The sequence below is a fragment of the Physella acuta genome, unplaced genomic scaffold (assembly GCF_028476545.2).
Source record: "Physella acuta isolate Inbredline_101_S28 unplaced genomic scaffold, ASM2847654v3 ptg000151l, whole genome shotgun sequence".
Classification (NCBI taxonomy): Eukaryota; Metazoa; Mollusca; class Gastropoda; family Physidae; genus Physella; species Physella acuta.
Window position 1 is genome coordinate 169632 of NW_026731670.1, and position 21372 is coordinate 191003.

General features: G+C 29.2%; 1 protein-coding gene across 1 annotated transcript; it reads right to left on the reverse strand.

Annotated features, from left to right (window-relative positions):
• Positions 1-574: 574 nt before the first annotated feature.
• Positions 575-21170, reverse strand: LOC131935670 (fibrillin-1). Its single transcript, XM_059292189.1, has 37 exons — positions 21076-21170; positions 20778-20923; positions 20300-20525; positions 19385-19509; positions 19072-19195; positions 18619-18756; positions 18304-18498; positions 17953-18201; positions 16956-17184; positions 16582-16748; positions 15848-16009; positions 15119-15244; positions 14226-14354; positions 13229-13348; positions 12923-13042; positions 12524-12772; positions 11679-11801; positions 11192-11320; positions 10853-10975; positions 10166-10288; positions 9588-9848; positions 9181-9291; positions 8880-9008; positions 8334-8450; positions 7705-7824; positions 6826-7089; positions 6208-6474; positions 5782-5913; positions 5362-5483; positions 5058-5122; positions 4539-4705; positions 3787-3909; positions 3489-3627; positions 2780-3003; positions 2240-2331; positions 2049-2093; positions 575-1278 (listed from the first exon to the last, which is right to left on the reverse strand). The coding sequence occupies exons 1-37, from the start codon at positions 21122-21124 to the stop codon at positions 1240-1242; spliced, it is 5469 nt and encodes a 1822-aa protein (XP_059148172.1). The 5' UTR covers positions 21125-21170; the 3' UTR covers positions 575-1239.
• Positions 21171-21372: the final 202 nt, after the last annotated feature.

A 21372-nucleotide genomic window follows, 5' to 3' on the forward strand; every position in this document is an offset into this window, starting at 1 on the left:
TGGCCAACTGTGTGTTGTTGGTCAACTGTGTGTTGTTGGTCAACTGTGTGTGTTGTTGGTCAACTGTGTGTTGTTGGTCAACTGTGTGTGTTGTTGGTCAACTGTGTATTGTTGGTCAACTGTGTGGGTTGTTGGTCAACTGTGTGTATTGTTTATCCAAGGTGCGTGTAGTTTATTACGTGATATTGCAAAGCTGCAAAAACCAGATAAACACTAAAGAGGCATTAATCATAATAACGACATTCTCAAAAAAATACAGGTAGTCCAATAAAAAAATGTAAATTGAAAATTCATTTTTTCTTCTCTAATTCTGTTACTCTTTACATTGTGTTTTTGTTTGGCCCCTTAATTGTAAACTTTAGACTTCATTCATCTACCATTGTATACTCCAGTCGTAAATCAATTATCTCATAAAGATATTGGGGATACTTGGGGAAAACATTTTAGGATACAAAAATTCAAAATATAACTTAATTTTAGTTTATTGTGGGGTACAAAAATGTGCAGAAAAGATATGTTTATTACATTCAAGTTAGTTAAATGGATGAATTTAATCACAGTGATAAACAATTTTAAGTATAAAAAATATTGCAAAAAGAATGTATGTATCACATAAAAGAAAAAAAATGAAAGAAATAATAATGATTAGATTAAAATATATTTGGAATGAATTTGGTAAAAGAAGACATTGGTTATTTAAAAACAAGAAAGTTGAACAATAACTATAAAAGAGGCAGTTTTATTATGAACAACCTTCTGATTACCTGTTGTAAAAATATATGAAATCTACTTCATCTGAAACATGAACCATCTGGCCTTAAAGGTTACTTTTTACAGGAGATTATAACTCTACATAACATGCAAAATTTATGCAAAATTTGCATTAGCAGGGAGCTTTTTAATGTCAGACGTACCACAACAATCAATTATATGGTATTTATGTGAATCACATTAAATCAAAAATATAATTAGTACAAAGTAATTTTTAATCTGAACACATACAAAAATATGAATAATATTTAATACATAAAGATTGATAATAACTTAACATGGGTATAATAAATAATAGCTTTTTCTTACATAAATAGTATACAAACTCACATTTTCATTGTATTTACAATGTATTCATCATTTTAATAATTTACGCATCATGTATGGAGCTTATTAGTTTAACACTGCAATCAGTTACTGACATTTATTTAATTTATTGCATTTAGTAACACACATTTCATTTTAAACTCAGCTGGGTTTATTTCTTTCTGCTTTTGGAGAATCAGCCTGAAAATATTTTTTTACGAGATTAGTAAGTCACAATTAAAACACTTATCACATATGAAATCAGTTCTGTATATAAACAGTAAAAAATATTTAACCTCAAAAGGGATTATATTTTACATCAAATTCATATACTTGATTTTTTCCTCAAAGTAGGCCTACTTCCTTCCTTCCTTATACGGAAACCAGCTCAGAAGGTTGACTTCCATTAGCCAGGCAGGCCTCAGTGTAGCGAACTCCGACCACTAGAGTTTCCCACACATCGCGCGCTACATCAGTCGGCTCTCACCGGGCTTTCCTTCCCCACCCACCAGACGTGGGACGTCGTCCTACCGCCTGGTACCCAGCTTGATCGTGGGGGGCGTTCGGCCATTCTTTGAACCTAGCGCATACAGCAGTTCTACTCGGCCAGATAAAAAACCTCTAGCTGCTGTTGGCTACCACTAGCCATTCCGCACCCATTGGGGGGGGGGGGGTCATGAGCTTGGTCCGACTAGTGGCACTCTTCCAAAGCCTCGTGAAGGCCGCAGCTTAAAGTCAAGATATCTGGTTAGGGTCAAGAGCAAACCCTTCTTGGTTCCCGGCAGTCTTGCACCTCTCCTCCCCCATGCTATTATGTAGGGGACTTGGGAGTCCGACGTACCAGGCTCTTCGGAAGTAGGCCTACTATCCAATTTGTGTTTGATTATTATTATAATTTGCACATTTTCAAAGGTAGCATTAAACTAGGTTAAATATACTTATGCAAGAGAAATGGTATTGTGTATTCTTACCCTCAATTCTGGAATGCTGTCAATTGTTGGTCTTTTAATTGTAAACTAAAAGAAAAAATTCAGAACATTACAAAATAGGCTGGCTGAATATACTAATTAAAAAGCACTAATTTCAAAACACAATTTCAATTGAATGGTATACATTAAATTGTCTTTAAAAAAATGGCATTAGCAAATGTATAACAACTTACCCCTTTATGCTGGTCTAAAAGATTGATCATATGAGACCATGAAAATCTTGATGTGCTTCTATCAGGAACTTGCTCTGTTTCTTCTGATAAACCTATGTGGGAATAACGATAATAATAAAAGAAATATTTGGATGAGCCTTTGAAAACATTTATTTATAATAAATACATTTTAAATATTTCTACAAAGATCATTTTGACTTTTAAGTACTTATTTTTACACTGGTACCAAAATATATTTATAGCAACCTATTTTAGTTGAGATTTGTTTTTTTTTTTAATTTTAAAAATAATATAATGTTTAAAAACTGGGAAATATTTTAAGGAAGGCACATAAAAGAAAAGAATTTCAATATATCTAAATTTTTTTATTTTTGTTTTTTAAAAATACTTTTTAAGATTTCATTTCTTCCCAATAATATTATGATTACTTTTACTAAAAAAAAGCAAATGTTTGAGGAAGATATAATTGTAAAAGATTAATGAAGTATAGAAAACCAATTAAGAAGAGCACATTACTGTTTACTGCTAATTAACACTCACCCAAATCACTTCCTCTGCTCCTTCTTCTGTGTGAGTGGCCTGTGGGCCCTGGCTCATCACTTGAAAAACCAGATTGATCTAAAACTCCAGCATAATTATACTGACCCTCTCTCTGTTGATTGTAGCCACCAGGCTGTAGATAAGCCTCGGGGGAGTACAAGGATTGGTATCCAAGTGGTTTCCTTGTTGCAATACTCTTAGAGAGTATTTCACTTATACTTTCACTTTAATGAATAAAATAACAGTAATCAAACCATACTCGCATAGAATATAAAGCTGAATTTGCTTATTGTATTAATATTTTGACTTATCGATTCTTATGGATAATAAGATGGCATATTAGTTTCTCTATTTAATCTGATCTGGGCATAATGCTGACCACACTATCCATTCATATGAAGTCACAGATACAGTTGAACTCTTCTTCCCTTGCCCCCATTGTCCATCAGGTTCAAAAAGGGAACTTTGCTTTACTCACTTTGACCTCCTGGTCAATATAACAGATGAAGTAGAGTTCATCTATTTTATTAACCTCAGCATGTATGCCTAAAAGGGATAATGTGGTCAGCTTTATTCACATATTCTAGTCTAAGGTTTGAACTCAAGACTTTAAGGTTAATAATCATGTGCTCTAACATACAATCACACCATCCCATTCAGTTAAATTCATTTGCATATCATTAGAACATTTTATTTTATTAATTCTTACCGATCATTAGATGGCACACTAGACTGATCTCTTTGCATGCGTTTTCTCTTGATGTGTAGTACTATGATTATTGCTATGGCTATCACTAGAATCACAAAGAGTCCAAAACCAACAGAAAGGCCAATTATTAAATCATTTTCTGAAACATAAAGAGATTTTAATAACACACCATTGTTTTCTCTTCAGCATTCTTGATTCAATTTTTATTAGTGAACATTAGATTAAAATTAAATTGAAAATAAAGTGCATCATTTTTGTCATTTTTAAGTTGATAGCTTATGAGCCTACTAAAATTTACCATTTGCTTGAGGCTTTGAAGTAACAACAGTGCATTCAGGCACTGAACTGGTTTGGCAAACTTGACCAGGTTGACATGTTGAGAGTTTTTGGTACAATTCACATTGATCTTTGATTGACCTTGCTGGTTTTTAAAGAGTTAAAAAGTTTCAGGATAGAGTGTAAAATAAAAAAAAAAACAGCCTATTTTTAGGTTTCTTCTTTATTTTAATGCTAGAAACAAACGTTTATTTATTCCTAGGTTTGGTCAATACTTAGTTATGCCTAGTTATACTTAGTGCATGTAATATCATGCACATATTGGATATGAGCCGTGTGCTAAAATGGGTAATTAGTAAATTTTGTTTGACTTAAGGGGTAACAAATTTAAAAAAATTGTCTCAAAAAGCTAGACCACTCCATGGGGGAAATATTACATTTTATTATCCTCCGCCAATTACATTTTTATTTTTGGATATAAAAAATAATTACTATTTACAAGATGTTAATTTTATCAAAAGAATCTTAAAATTAGTTAAATTGCACAATTATTATTACAATTTGCAAAAAGTCTTTGATACAATGTCTAATCTCAGCAAAAATTAATTTTAAAAAATAACTGCTTATATTTAAATGAAAAAATAAATAAATTGTCCCTTCCTCTCATGAAGTGTGATGTTATTTATTAAAGACACTTAAAGTAATGAACATCTACATACAATTGTTTACTATTTAAATTAAAATGCATCTGTCAATAAACACAAGGAAACTTACTTGAAACATTCTGAACTTTAACATCCATGATTGTAACTATATCATCACCAATAGTAAAATTTTTTGCTTTAGATAGCTCAAAAGCAAATGAAGATGCAACATAATCTGATATATTGGTATTCAGCAGATCTATTTGAAGATTTGTGTGGGCTATGACTGAACCATTACTGTTAAAATTTTGTTAAAATAATATAATGAAAGATTATTAATTTATGAAAACAATTCTAAATTAATTGATGAGCTTTTACTACTTGTTAAATTTTGCTCCAGAAGAAGAGGTAAAATTAATGTTTTTAAGTTGAAATTGCTACCAGCCTATAGTTTGTGAAGAAAATTGAAATCTATTTTGTATAGTAAATTCTTTTTCATAAATAAGTTAATCTATATTGATAGATAAGATAAATTGGTTAAGATTAATATTTTAAAAATGTTTTCTAAATGTACTTATATTAGCACAATAAATCACCAGCACAATCACCCTTGCCACATATGTAATTTAATATTCACTTAAAAACTTACGTTAAATTATATATTTCAAAAGACAACACAGCATCTCCATACTTTTCTTTACTAAATTTTGTTAGCTGAAACATATTTTTTAAAATAACAACACTAAAATGTAAATAGCATAACATGTATAGATTATTTATAATTATTAACCAAACTGATAGTTATTAACAAGAATCTAGCATTATTAAAATAAATAATAAAATAAATAAAACAACTGCTAATGATTGAATATAATTCTATTAGAACTGTATTTTTGTGTGTATGTTTAAGGTTATTTTTTTTAAAATAATAAAAAGGCTGAACAGCTACTCACACTTCTTGCAATTTTTCTTTGTAAGTCTTTAGATTCAGTTGTAGTTATTATAAAAATTAATGAACTAAGATTTTGTTGTGAAAAATCAAATTCAATCTCCAAAGGAAATTTCTTGTAATTCACTGCAATGAAAATACCAATATAAATAACATCAAAAACTAAGTAGATTTAATAGGTAAAGAAAATGTGAAGAACATATAAAGACCTGATGGTCTATATTTAAATAGGTGTTATCTAACATCACATTCCTCTCCTCTTTATCATGTTATTTTGCACTATCAAAATAAATGTGTTGTATATGTTGAACAAAGAAATTAAAAACAATTTTTCGTAAGAATGTCCCTTTAATACATAAAGCTCTTTCATTAAGATTGAATCTACTTATTTGATAAATATTTGTAACTGCGCCAGCCTAGTTACCCTTGCAGGTGGCTGTATCATTGATGTCAATATGTCCAGGTCTACAGTCACACACGTAGGACCCATCAGTATTGTTACATATTGTTGTGGAAAAGTTGCATCGATTTAATGGATCAAGGCACTCATCAATATCTGACAAGACATGATGCATACAGTTATCAAAATGTAAAAATACATATCAGATTTGTTTTTTATAGCCAATTATGATATTTCCTCTTATTATTTATCAAACAAAGCCAGAAAAACAAATTACTGCTCTCAGCTTTTTTATAATTGTAATGTACAATCCACATTACATTATTCAGTTTTGTTTCAAAAAATTATTTAGTCTTATAACAAGCTATTATTGTAATATTTTACTAAGTGCAACAGTAAGATTACTAACAATACTGTGTTATAAAAAGGAAAACATTTTTTTGAACTTACCTTTACACAAAGAGCCGTTTATTCTATGGTATCCTACAATACATCTACACTCTACAGATCCATTTAAATTAAAACAGCTCTCATGTATATCTGGGCAGTAGCTGGTGTTCAAACACTCGTCTATATCTGTTTCACAGCTAGAGCCAGTCCATCCTGGTTTACATCTACACTGACCATTCACATTATCACAGCTGTCAGTGTTTATGCCAAACTGTAGACACTTGCATTTTTGATTACAGTCTTGACCATAATGGTTGTTTTCACATGCTTTGTGGAGAAAAAGAAATCATTAAATGTGTTTGCTAATATTGAATAGTGTTATTTAAAAAATTACTATGTAATAAAAATCAATACATTTATTGTAAAATAAAGTATACAAGCCGACCTGCGACGTTGCATACACCGCTATTTAGTTTTTTTTTTTCGAATTTTCAGTAATTCATAATTTATGAATTCGACACTACCAATGCTTCAACTGAAATTATTTTGTTTTAAAACACTATCAGCAGCTCGTGAAGGATGATTATCAATATACACAATAAAATGACAAACAATTTAAATTATACACATAAAAATAAACTAAAAATGATTTCATAATACAAGAGAGAAAAAACTTACACAAACAAAAGTTAGCTGATTTAAAGTAACCAACTTCACAAACACATCGGAATGAACCAGGGGAGTTAACACATTTGGAGTTAGCAGGGCAACTGTTTGTTGATTGGTTACATTCATCAACATCAGTACTGCAGTCACTACCAGTCCAACCAGTTAAACAATCACAGGTTCCATTCTCAGCAAAACAGATTTGAGGCTTGGTGTTGGTAGTGTTACAGGAACAGTTAGCAGCACAGTCATAGCCATATTTCCCACTTATACATTCTGAAATGTTTAGTTTTTAGACATTATTCAATTAAGTAATAACACAAATAAATGATACACTCCAATCTTAAAGAATTTTGCAGTTACCATTACCATTTTTAACATCGGTACTTTGTTTTAAGCTTTATAACATTTACATTTTTCATTTTTCCTACACACAATATTAGAAAAGTCACTGGTTTCCAAATCAATAAAAAAAGAAAAAAAGCTGATCTTTATGTAGCCAGTCAGTTATACAAAATATATGCTGATCATTATAAAGAACAATTTGTGAGCATCTATACGTTACATCACATATGTGAAAAGATTTGAAACAATGAACTAATTAAGGGATGAAGATTTAGCATATATTTTGTATTTAAAAAGACAGGTGATTTAAAAGAAGTTACTTTTTATTACTATTATGGCAACTTGGTAGTATGGGTCATGTGGATTGTTAATGCTCATGCATGGTTACTGTGTGCGGGGAGAGAGCGTGGGGAATATAATTATAATTTACAAGAAATGTGTAACATCTTTTAAGGTTTTGTCATTTTGTGATTTGCCCAGTACAGTAACTATATGCAAACAGCAATTTTATCTACTGAATAAATGTGTGCACTATTAGTATTTTACCTTCACAGGTTAGTTTGTCTTCCAGAAGTTTTGTCCCTTTTCTGCATGAACATGAGAATGTGCCATTTTTATTGGTACAGTTTCCATTAACACATGGGTTACTCTCACATTCATCTATATCTAAAAAAAAAAAGAAGGCCAATTAAAAACTGTCTTTCTATTACAAACTGCAAGTTCTCTCCTTTCTGATTTGAAAAGTTTATACCTACTAAACTTAAGTTCAAATTTAATATTTACATTTCCCCACTTATTACATTAGAAAGATGTATGTTTGTGTACAGCAAATGTGTTAAAACACATCTAAGGAACTAACAGTAAAATATTCTTGAGTTTCAAGGGGAAATTTTCAAGAGAACTAATTAAAATAGTACACCTTATTATCCCAGAGTAAAATTATGAAACTACACCTATATACTTCAGGCAGCAAGAAATAGTAACAGAGTAGATTTGTGATACTGTCTACCAATAAATGGAAATTTGATTTGTTATGGTACTGAAAGTATGTTTTAATTGTAATTCTATAATTAATTATCCATTTTCTTTATTTCTGTTTTAAATTTATTAATTGATCTATATTAATCTTTTATCAATTAATGAACACATAAGAACAGCACATAAACTATACACACCTATACAATCCGTATCATTTAGGTAATATCCCTGGAAGCAAGAGCACACTGCTTTGTTATCTTCAACTATGCATAGCTGATTACACACATTTGTACAGTTTACACTGGTGGGTAAAGCTGTCAAACACAATTATTAATTTTAAAAGTTTTAAACAAAAAAATATAGAATTATATATATATATATATATATATATATATATATATATATATATATATATATATATATATATATATATATATATATATATATATTTATGTAGGTATATTTATATTTAGATCTACACATATACTTACATATATAAATAAATATACACATTTAAGCTAATTAAACAAACTGCTCAAAAGATGTATTTCAACTGAAGACTATATAATGTATAAATCAAACCACTCAGCAAGAGAGTAGAAGAGTGTGTGTTGTATTAGCCAAACAAAGCATTCTAACAGAGAAATTTGATGCAAATATACTCATAAAATTATTTTCAACACTATAATAATTCTTAAATCTAAAATAAAATATCAATTAAATAAATAATTTTTTTTTCTTACAATAACATGTATTTCGTGTTGTATCGTTTAGTTCATAACCATCATAACATTCACAAGCAAAACTTCCTTCAGTGTTTCTACATTTCTGGTCACAATTATTCAAGTCTTTTACTTCACATTCGTTAATGTCTGAAATTATAGTATAAATTAAATTAACTTTCAAAAAAACATTTTGTTTTTAAAATATTTTGATTTTCAAAAATTTTAAAAGTTTAATCTATTACATAATTGGTTTATACAAATTTAACACAAAAAAATGTGTCTACACAGAACATATGGTTTTATACTTTTTTAAACGTACCATAACATTTGGTTCCTTTTGGTTTGAAACCTTTATCACAAGAACATAAAAAGCTACCAATTGTATTTGTGCAAATATGATCACAAGGAAAACCATCACACTCATTTATGTCTGGAAAATAAAAGTTGATAATTATATTTTTTACATCTTAAGCATTATACAAGACTGTGGTTAAATTTGTGAATGTAGCACGTATATAAATTGTATGCATCATTTTTTTCACTACACTATGTCTTAAAATTGATTTTTCCATATACTAGACTTGCACAACCCATCATGCTGCATAGTTTTAATAGGTTTTGCAACATTCTATTCATAAAACTAGATCATTGGATAATTTATTGTTTTTTTAACACTTTTGATTAATTAATTAAAATTGATACTTTCTTATGTAGGCTATTTGATACCTGTGCACGAGTTGTTAGTTTTATTTTGAACAAATCCATCAAAGCACTGACAGTCATATGAACCAGGCGTGTTGGTACACTTAGAATTTGAAGGGCAGGGAAAATTTAAATACGAGCATTCATCTTGATCCTTCTCACACCATTTTCCTGACCAGCCATTTTTACATTTACATCCTTCAATACTATCACATCTCTCTGTGCCCATGGTGCTACAGTTACAAGTTGTGGCACAGTTCTCTCCCCAGTGGTAGCCATCACATTCTTATATCATGTAAAATAATTCATATTATTGCTATTGTATAATTTAGATTTTCTTCCCTAATCAGAAAATTTAAAAAACTTGTTGCTATTGCCAGTTAATAAATTTATTCTTTATTATATAAACTGATTAGGAAAAAAGAAACATTTAAAATATCTGATAATCAAATGATTCATTAAAAACAGAAGACTAATTTCCTTACCAAAAAATCATTTATATTTCAAAAACAATATAAATTCTAGTTTCATAATTTAAAAAATAAAAAGGTAAAATAAAGCATGTGACTTTATTATTATTTTAATAAGAAGAAGATGCTTACGTAAGCAAGTTGTTTTATCATTCTGTAATTTGAATCCAATTTGACAGGAACACTTGTAAGTCCCAGGTGCATTTTCACAAGATTGTGAACATTGGCTTATATTTGCATTACATTCATCAACATCTAACATAAGCATTAAAAAGTAAAATAAAACCATTTTAAATGCAGCATAAGAACAAGGTAATACATCAAATCACCAAAATCACCTAGTAAATTAAGAAAGAACAATTTTTCATACAAAACTCATGCAATAACTAGCATACTTTATAGACCTATAATCCTTTAATAATAATAATAATATATATATATATATATATATATATATATATATATATATATATATATATATATATATATATATATATATATATATATATTACATTCATAGATATTTTTATAATATATTTCAAAAATGGAAAAAATGTGTACACAAAAAGTTTAAAATATGAAAATTTTTATAGGCATTGAAATTCCTTAGAGTTTATAAACAAATATCAAATTTATTTTTAACCCAGCATATTTAACTTAAAGTTGTATGCTTGGAGCATGAATAAGAATGATACCTCTTTTTTATCATGATATTTTTTTCTCAATCATGCAGTTTTCAATAAAATCATACTTATATTAATACCATTTTTTAAATTGCTGAATTACCTTTCAGCATTTTTTCATAATTTATAAACTTACCAATACAATCATACTTATTAGTACTGAGTACATATCCGTTTCCACAAAAACACTGAGCTTCATCATCCACAATAGTACATCCAAAAGAACAGTTTAGGTAAAAGTTGATGCAGGGATCCAAAACTTGACAAATTTATTTTGAAAAATTTAAATTGTAATTATAATGCAGAACATAACAATTAACATATAATGAAAGGAATAATATAATATAATATCATAATATAATATTAAGGACGATTGATTGCAAGTACAGTAAATTTGTTTTTAAAAGCTTGCTTTCATTGTATACAAACAATTTATGTTTTATAACTTCTCTTAGAAGTATTTTATTAAAATAACCTTCTTTGACACATGTTTTCCTGTTGTCTTCAAGTTTGTATCCCACAGCACATTCACAGAAGCTGCTGCCTACAACATTAACACAGATCTGTTGGCAGCCAGATGCATCATTTGCACATTCATTAACATCTGTTGATGAATTAGTAATTAGATATAGTTACTGTCAAAGTGACATGTTCTGTTGTTCTCAGCCAGCTGTTATAGGTTTAATAGTCCAATACAAGTAATGTAACCAACACACAAAAACCAACTACATCTGGATTATTCTTCAAATGCACACTATTCCATAGCAAACATAATCTTGATTTTAGAAACCCTACTTTTATCCCATAACATGGACAACAGGATTTTTCAAAATGTATACAATTAGGAAAATATATATTACACCTTCATAGGCCTTTTATACATTGTTCGGTTACAATTTAGGAGTAATACAACTGCAGAAATAAAAAAAAAATTTCATTTTGCTTATAAAGAAAAACTTTACCTTGACAAGTCCCATTAGATAACTTTGTATAGCCATTGTCACACTCACAAACAAAAGAGCCCAATGTATCAAAGCACAATTGAGTACAGTTATTCAGCAAAGGATTGCTACATTCATTAATATCTGTGAATAGGTATTGGGAAATTTCACATAATTAAACACGACCAATTTCCTGATTCAATAAACACAGACTAAGTTATTGAAAGTACATTCTATTGAGAAACGAAATCATACTTCATCTTTTCTCTGACTAATGTTAGCACCAGGACCATGTGGCAGAGTACTAGACTACTAAGTTAAAATTCTTGAGTTCGGATCCAGGTATAGTGTCTGTAGGACGTCTCTGATGGGTACCAGACTCACGTTAGGGAAAGTATTGGTGGCTGGGCATAGTCCTTAACACAATATCCCCCTGTATGCTAATGTCATTGAAACAGATGAACTCTACTTAATCTGCCAATTGTGTCTTGGTCATAAACAGGAAAAGAATGATGATTATCAGCTCAATGCGAAGCAATCTATAATCCCCTGAACCTTTAAAGTACCCATTAAAAAAGGATTGACAGAGGGTAATCATATAGTTTTTGCTAACCAAACTCCTGAATTTGGGACCTTTATGTGTGTAATCTACTTCAAAAACATTAAGGATTATGCTACACAATTATAAGTATTAGCTACTTAGACAAAGACAATTAATATATGTTGCCAAAGCAACAAAATATGACAATATATTCTCAAATTGATTCCATGTTAAAAAATTGTATTTAGACTATGGCAAAAATGTATCTAATTATATTTGACTTACTGACACATTGAAAACATGTATCTAATTATATTTGACTTACTGACACAAGTTCCGTTAATATCTTCATACCCGGCTGGGCAATCACAAGAATAACTTCCAATTGTATTAGTACAATAGTGGTCAGGTAAGCACATGTTAGGCTTTAAACATTCATTCACGTCAACATCACATTCTGTCCCTTTCCAGTTGTTCTGACAAATGCATCCTTTCACATTATCACATCCTATAGCTCGTCCTTTACACTGACAAGTGCTCTTGCAGTTCTCTCCATATTTGTTCCCAACACATGCTTGTACAAGTTAGAAATTTCAACATTACAACAAAAACCTGAATGGTTCCTCTAAAAACAAAGTTCCAATTATATAAAAAAAAAATAAGTAAAATAGTAATGTCTAAAAAAAATGACTCTATATATAAAAAAATAACAATCCATACATACCATCACAAGAACGGTTGTCATTTGAATTCAAACTGTACCCATTAAAACAGGAACAATTAAAAGTTCCAATACTGTTATGACATATCTGAGAGCAGTAGTTTTCTTTACACTCATCGATATCTAAAGTTTGAAAAAATAAAAAAAATGTTAATAGATTTTCAATTTAGATTTAGGTTTAAATAAATATTCATCAAAATATTATTTTCATTTTTAAATATAATATTAAAAACAATTTTTTACTAAACATTGATGATAGAGAAGATTAGTTTAATAAAGTTATGGATGTTTTTTTTGACATTATTTTACCTTCACAAGAAACATTATCAGTTTTCTTAAGTTGGAATCCAGAAGGACAAAAACATTCTGGACCATTAGTGCTATTTCTACAGTTGAAGCTGCAATTCTTGTTCATTAGTTTACATGGGTCTGAAGGAAATATAGATAAAATGAAGAGCTAATTAAAAACAAATTGATTGTTTTTAGATTTACATTTTTTTAGCAAATAAATAAACAGCTGTCATTTGTCTAAGTGTTTGTAATACATCATGTCAACACCTAAGGTTCGTTTAGTAAAGACTTATGTAATTTATCATGATGAGCGCTTTTCAGAAAATTTGATGCAGTTTTAAAAATGAGGGAAAAACCTGATGGATGAGAAATTCAGTTTGTTAAAACATAATGACATCATAACTGACAACACTATGTTGAACTACTCTATTCAGCAAGCCATGTAAAAAGGTGAGTCAATGTTAAATGTATGGAAAGCTAAATATACATTTCTTTTTATCAGTTCTGGGTATTTTTTAAAAATCAAAACCAAGTGATTGAGAAAAAATTCCATTGTATTTGATCACTTGTTTAAATGATCTTTAAGCATAATTAGGTCTGAGGTATTGTGAACACTCTAATGAAATTTCATGGGAATTCAAAACGCTATAGTAAACAAAAAAACAGCAAGAAAGAATTGTTTATAATGTAACAAATTGTAAATATACTATAAGTCCCTCTTTTACTTTGAAATAGCAAACTTTCATGACTTAGCATAGATGTAATAGTCTGTACGGTCTTATGTGTTTTTTATTATACAAATCATTCACTAATAAAATTAATGTCACAATGTCCTAACAACAAAAATATCATACCTCACTATATTTTTAATTCAAACAAAGAAAGTTAATATATTATAACGCTACCAAAATTAGAAACAAATCCTGCTTCCTATACAACCAAAAAACACTTTATTATTTTAAATAATTTAAAACGTTTTATTTTTACAATAAGAAATATTATAAATTTAGCTAACCTGTCTCAGTTCTTTCACATTTTCCACTTTTTCTATTAAAACCAGGCAGACATGTACAATTGAAACTGCCTAAAGTATTAACACAAATTTGATCACAGTTGTGTAGCCTTTCTGTGCATTCATTGATATCTAAAAAAACATGAGAAAGATAGATTTAAATTTCAAAATGAATTTTTTAAAATAATAAAACACTATAAATATTTAAACCTTCACCTGAACCCCACCTTGAATCAGAACTTCAACATGAACTTTAATTAGAATATCAACATGAACATGAACCTGAACACAAACCTCAAACTAAACCCTATCATAACCTGAACCTGAACTTCTGAAAATGAATATAAACCTGAAAACCTGAATCTAGACCTGACCCTGAACCTTCTAAAACTATCCCTATCTTTAACAGTATTAACCCTAACCTTAAGCATATAGGATTATTTCATTTGTACTGTTAAAATAAATTCATTAGACTCTATTTCTATTATTTTTGTTTTGGTTTGTGGTTCTATATTAGTGCGGTTTGTCTGTTTGTCTATTTATACATATACTTTTCATTAATAAAGCGGATACTTTTGTGATCAGAGATGTCATTCTGTTTGTGCATAATTTCCAACATTTTAATTTTACTTTAATTTTGAATAATTCATATACTTTCCTCTAATTTACATGTCAAATTTAATAACAAATATGTTAGATTTTTTAACATAAGAACATGTTTCTTGATGTTTATGAATAAAGTAAAAATGTCAACAGCAATAAAGATTTAAAAATACCAGTTTTCAGTCAGAGTTGGAAAAGTAAAATTACATAAGAAAGTTATAAATATCACTAGGATATTTTTAAGGAGATAAAGTTCTAAATAAAATTGATAGAACAAATATATGATTGCTTACCTAGACATCTAGTTGCATTGAAGTTTCTGTAACCTGGTTTGCAGTTACATTTGAAGCTTCCGATTACATTTTCACAGACAGACATGTTACTATCACAACTGGATATATTTTTACACTCATCAACATCTGTAGAAGTAAATTGAATTTTTTTTAACTCTTAAAGCATGCACCACTTGGCCTTACATGTTATAAGTTATGTAACAGTGGCTTGGGGCGCTTTAAGGATCAATGGAATATTTAATGACCTATTTTAGAAGTGTCCATGCTTTGACTCAGGTAAAACACCACTAAATCAATCCCATGTTTGAAGCTAATGAATTAGATATGTGATGGTTGGTGTCTTACAGGATCAGGAAGTTGTGATTAATGGTGTTTGTGGTCACAGTACTGCTTGACATTGTATGGTCAGTGGCATAAATTTACCAGACTTATAAATGAAACAGGGGACATTTTACAATTCAAGGTTTTTACCAGATTTGAGATGGCTTGTTAAGCTAGCTTTAAAATTTAGGATAAATATCAACTGATATTTTAATTTTTAAAAATCCATTACAACTATCAACCTCCAACACAAATATCCATTACAAAACATCATTCATAACCCAAGAATATGTTAAGGACATTATTTAGAAATAAAATTGCGTTTGTTTTTGTGAATTTTATTTTTATCCCCCATTCACAATATATAACAATTAATGCATGTTAAACCACTTCAGCAACATATTTTACCTTCACATTTGGTTTTATTTTGATTTAGGAGATATCCAGCTGGGCAGTTTGTGCAAGTGTATGCCGTTCCAGTCACTTGTTGCTGACTAGCTGGTGCATCAATGCAAGCTGTAGGGCATGGGTTACCCACACAGCCATCAACATCCTGATCACAGTCAACACCTTTTGATTGTGTTACAAGTTTTTATGTATTAGTTCTTAAGAGAAGAGTTTTAGAATGTGCTTAAAAAATTATCATTTATACATGAATTTTTAATGAAATAGGCAATTGTTTCTGTATAATGAAAATAGAGAAACATGCCTTAACCTAAATTTCAAATGGCTAAATGTCACAGTTTTCATTAAAAGTAGACATCAATGTACATAGATCCAGAAACATAACATAGTATCAAATAAAAATATTAAAATATATTTTTATTTTAAAATAAATGAAATGTTATTAAACAGCAAATGATCATTTAATATTCTCTTTTATGAGAATCAGCATTAAAAATGTATCAGAGAAAGTATCCAAACTGAATCACCTACAAAAATATATCATATCAAGAACATTAAGAACGCTGGTTTGTTGTTTAATTCCCAAGTTTCAAGAGTAGACCTATTTCAAAAATTCTATGCAGATAATTTATCTTTCAACAGGGCTCTTATTAAAAATGAATTATTAATTAAGAACTATCTAAGTATACTGTAATTTTAAAATAATAATAATCATAATAATCATTCAATTTATATACCTGTGTATCCAAGATCACAATTGCAAACTTCATAACTAAAATATGGATTGTTAGTTTTTCTTAGAACATTTTCTAAGCACTTTCCATTAAAATTGCAATTTGTGCAGCAAGTGATGTTAACTTGAGCTACTTCTGAACATAAGCTTTTATCATCAACTCCAGAAAATCTGTTTAAAAATAATTTTCTATAACATTATTGTACTGCTCTTATTTTAACATTACTGTATTGTAAACAAAGCAACAGTTAAACTCTAGCTTTTTTAAACTATATTCAAAAAGAAATTAAGAAAAACAACTAAAATTTATTTTATTTTATTTTAATTTTTAAATTCATCAATTTTTTCTCCAGTTAATTCACCATCCTATATTCTTACCCTATTTGTATCAGCCCCATAGTATTTGCGAAAAACTCAAAAGTTGTTAAAGTACTCAATGCTGCTTCCCTAGTGTATCTTTGTTTTTCTTTGTAACTAACATCAGAAAAAACTTTAAACTCTGCTATCTGCCCATCAATATCAGAACCATTTATAGTTATGCTAAAAGACTGATTGTATATTATTCTGATCTGTTGTGTGATAAGTGTCACTGTCGGAGCTTGATTCGCTGTAAACAGATACACATAATCAAATAAGTATATAAATACATAAATAATTAAATGTTATAAAGTTAACAATGCCTTCTTCTTCTTCTTTGTTCTTAAAATTGTAATGTTGATCTAGATTTACTCCAACACAAGAAAGTATTATGTGTCAATTTGATGTGACATATAGGTAGTTGACTCTAATTTCAGACTGCTTTTCTGTTTGGATTTGTTTCCACCAATTTTGTCCACCCAAGAACAAACTAAGAGGCAGCAGTTGTTTGATTTTGGAGTTGTCTCTACTAGAAGAGTCTCTGTCTTCAGCTATCGAGCCTCATCTAACCGGGGGTTTGCACTCGAGACTTTTCGGTGTATCAACCACGAGCTTTACTGAGTCATCCATGCTGACCCCATTAAAATGCAGACGCCATGCATTTTAAGAGTGATAGTACAGGCTTTTACTCATTTTTAAAATCCAATGAAATGAAATATGGTAATCTTGTTTTTAAAGAAATACTTAATTGCTTAAAATTAAAATATTTTTGTATTAATGAAGATACTATAGAAAAAACTGCAGTAATTAATGCATTACTTGATATTATAGTATAGATAAAGTATAGATAACAGTTTGATGCATAACAAGATATTGTGTTGCAAATAGGTTTTTTTTCTGCATCCCCTATATATGTATGTAAATATTAATTTTAACATAATACTTTTATAATATATAAATAAATTAAACATTTTATCACAATCAAGTGAACTGGTATTCATTTTAAACTTTTATTTACCTGTACTAGTGGACTCATTTTTAAATGTATCTGCAGAATTTAAACTTTTTTTGGCAATCTCCTGATTTCTTGTGGCAATAAAGTCAAACAGACAAGGAATATTATAAGCCCCACAAGCTGCTTCAGCAGCTGATTTAGCTTCAGTACTTTGTTCATCGAAAAACATAGGAATAAAGCTTGGGTCAGAAAAGGTGAAAGTATTTTGTCCATAGCCGTATAAAAATAAGCTCTCATTTTGAGTTATAGCCCCTGAAAGGATAGTGCAAAATATTTATTGTTAATAAAATTATATAAAGATAAATAATTAATTACAATTTTGTTTTTAATGTATAGTTTTAAAATATATCTTACATGATTGCCCAAACTGGTACAATACTCTTTCTGTAGAATTATCTGGAAGTCTAGTGCCATTTTGGCAAATAAAATCATCTGTTTGGATGTTATTGAAGTTGCCTAAGAGTCCTCTTGTTGAATTTTGATATTTTTTATCCAAGGTTACAGAAAATTCAAGCATTCCTAAATTCAGGGAAACTGACAACCCAATACCTACGACAAAGAAGATTAAAATCATTAAAACATTTTAAATCATACTTATCTCTTTATATATAGGCCTTACATATCTACTTAAAAACATAATCATTAAATATTATAGATACAATTGCTTACTATCAGGAAAAGCAACTTCTAAAGAATTATTTTGTTTTCTTAAAACCATTCCATTTTCTATAGCAATAAAATCAGGTTCTTGATATTGTGCCGAATAGTCTCGAGATTTATTCTCATAACTGGCATATATAATCATGACTGAAACAATCAAAATAATGTTTTTCAAATCAGCATGCATTTGTAACAAAATATAAAAATCAAAATCAATATTGTTGAATATGTAATGTGTTGCACAAAATAAATAGAATCTTATGTATTCCTTTAAATTCAAATGCCTTTAATAAAGGCAACAAATTCAATAAACTAATGAAAAATAATCAAAACTAAAGTAAACATGGATTCTCAAAAAGATAGTAAGACCTTCAACTAAATTTATGAATTATACAAGAACTATGCAGTTATGATATTATAACACGGTGGAGATCAAGTATGAGAAGTTAGAAAAAAACATACTCTTTCCTGATGAACTGATTTCTACTCTTAAAATATTATTATTTCCATTCTTGACAGCAAAGGCACACCAGGCAGTAGCATTTATTTCTGTTCCGTTGTTGTTTATTGCTTTGCAAGTGCGACCCTAATATTGGATACAATATGTTTGTTTGACCAGTGATACAAAATATTTTTTTAATTAATTTTTAAAAATACATGGAAACTATTCATTCTAACAATCAAGATCAATAATCAGAAGATAGCATTTTACATTCATCAAGCCCGAGAATACATTTTAATACAACACTATTGAATTATTTAAGAACATTTTTACCTGCATTATAAAATTGGCAACATTTGTGTTACTTTTTATCTCCAATATTTTATATTCTCCAAGCCCATTAAAAATGTATGGTTTCTGGTCCAACGTTACAATGTGTGGGTCTCCAAATAAAAATCCTGAAATATTTCTTAAACTAGTTTTACAAAGAACAACACCATTGCAAAAAAAAGCTATTAAAAATAATTTTGGAAATCTATAGGTATTACATAACTTTAAGCATTTAGAATTTAAAAAAAAATTTTGGTTCAATGTTTATTAAACCTTATATTAGAGATTATTTTGTAGGTTGTAATAAAAATCTATATATATAATTCTCTTCATGGGGACCAAGCGAGACACAATGTAAATGCACGCCATTACTCCCGTGCTCTCAAGGCATGTAGTTACCACCCCACCTACTGGTGAGCTAAGGTTCACCCCAAATGTTTACAATCGCAGAGCCTGGTCAAATTAGTAACGGCTATTAGGGGCAGATAATTTAGCTTTTAAACTATGTGAAACTAAGGAGAGGTAAGAAATCTGCTTGATTTTTTCATTGTTGTCCATAAACTGTCATCAAGGACGGCTACTTTCACAGTGGTGGGGGAGGGGGGGAGATGGAAGGGAGGGTAGTGTCAAATTCACTATTAAGTACTAAAAAGTAGAAAATAAAACAACTAAATAGTGGCGTATGCTACGCTGTGGGTCAGCTCGTAATGGTAAAAAGGATAACTTTTAGTATAAGCAAAGCATGTGTTAAAGACATGTAAATTAACTTGGATTATGTATGTAAAATTTGTTATTTAAGTTAGTTTTCAATTAATTTTTTAAAACATAATTTTTCCTTATTAAATTTCAAGTTCTCCATTTTTACTTAAACATCATTTTCCTTTAATAAACTACAAGTTTTCAATTCTTACACTTTACCTCTAACCCAGTTGCTTGCAATGCATGAACCAGCAGGTCTCAACTTGTAGTAGAGTTCACACAGATTTGACTGGCTACAGCACCATTGTTTTGGATCTAGATCATTAATTTGGTGAGATTTCGACTTGAACATGAAAGAATCAAAAGCATTATATCTCTGAAGACTTCCTGCCTGTGGTTTTGTTGTCTCAAAGATGTAAATTCCACTCAAACGATAACAACATCTCTGTAAGTTCAAAACTTATAATGTTATTAAGTTTAATAGTATACATCTCTTTCACAGGTTATAATACTCTGATATAATTTTATTTTGACTCTATGTTTATAACACTTTTCTTTTTAAACTACAGTTAATTTTATAATTATTACTATTTATCATTTACATAATGCATATTAAAATACTGAATGACAACATACAAGTAATCTAGTATTGATAAAAAATATGATATTGATTTACATGAGAAGATAAGTGACTCACCCGTCCAAATTCCCCATAATTTGGCAACAAATCATAACAGTGGCCATCTTGTTGAGCAGAACTATATGTGATCCAAATTGGGCTATTTCTTGCTGCTAACTCATTACAAGGGCAGGCAGGCAGATTTAAATTATTTTTATCAATAGCTGTGAAACAGAAATGTTACAAAAATTGTAATGTTTAATTAAACAGTCTAGAAATGTTTAGTTTGTTGGTTGTTTATTTATATATGATAATTAATTGTTATGATGACTTAAATTAGTAGCTTTCATGAAGTCTTCCAAAAACTATTACATACCAATAACTTCATTGATGGGTGTTGACAAGTACCAAGATTTGCATTTCATATTGTAGTTCTCTTGTTCTCCCACTTTAAAAAACCACACACTAACATTTCCTAAAATAAAAGATTTAACGCCTTATGCAATTTTTTTTTTTAGTTTTTTCAAGTTTAGTATAAAATAATAATAAAATATACTGGTTTACATTAACCATAAATTTTTATCGGATATAAATTTTTGTGGGATAGCATAATGGTTTTTAAAAAATGAATACAGGTAAACAGTGAATAATAAGAAATAAAACCTTTTTAATT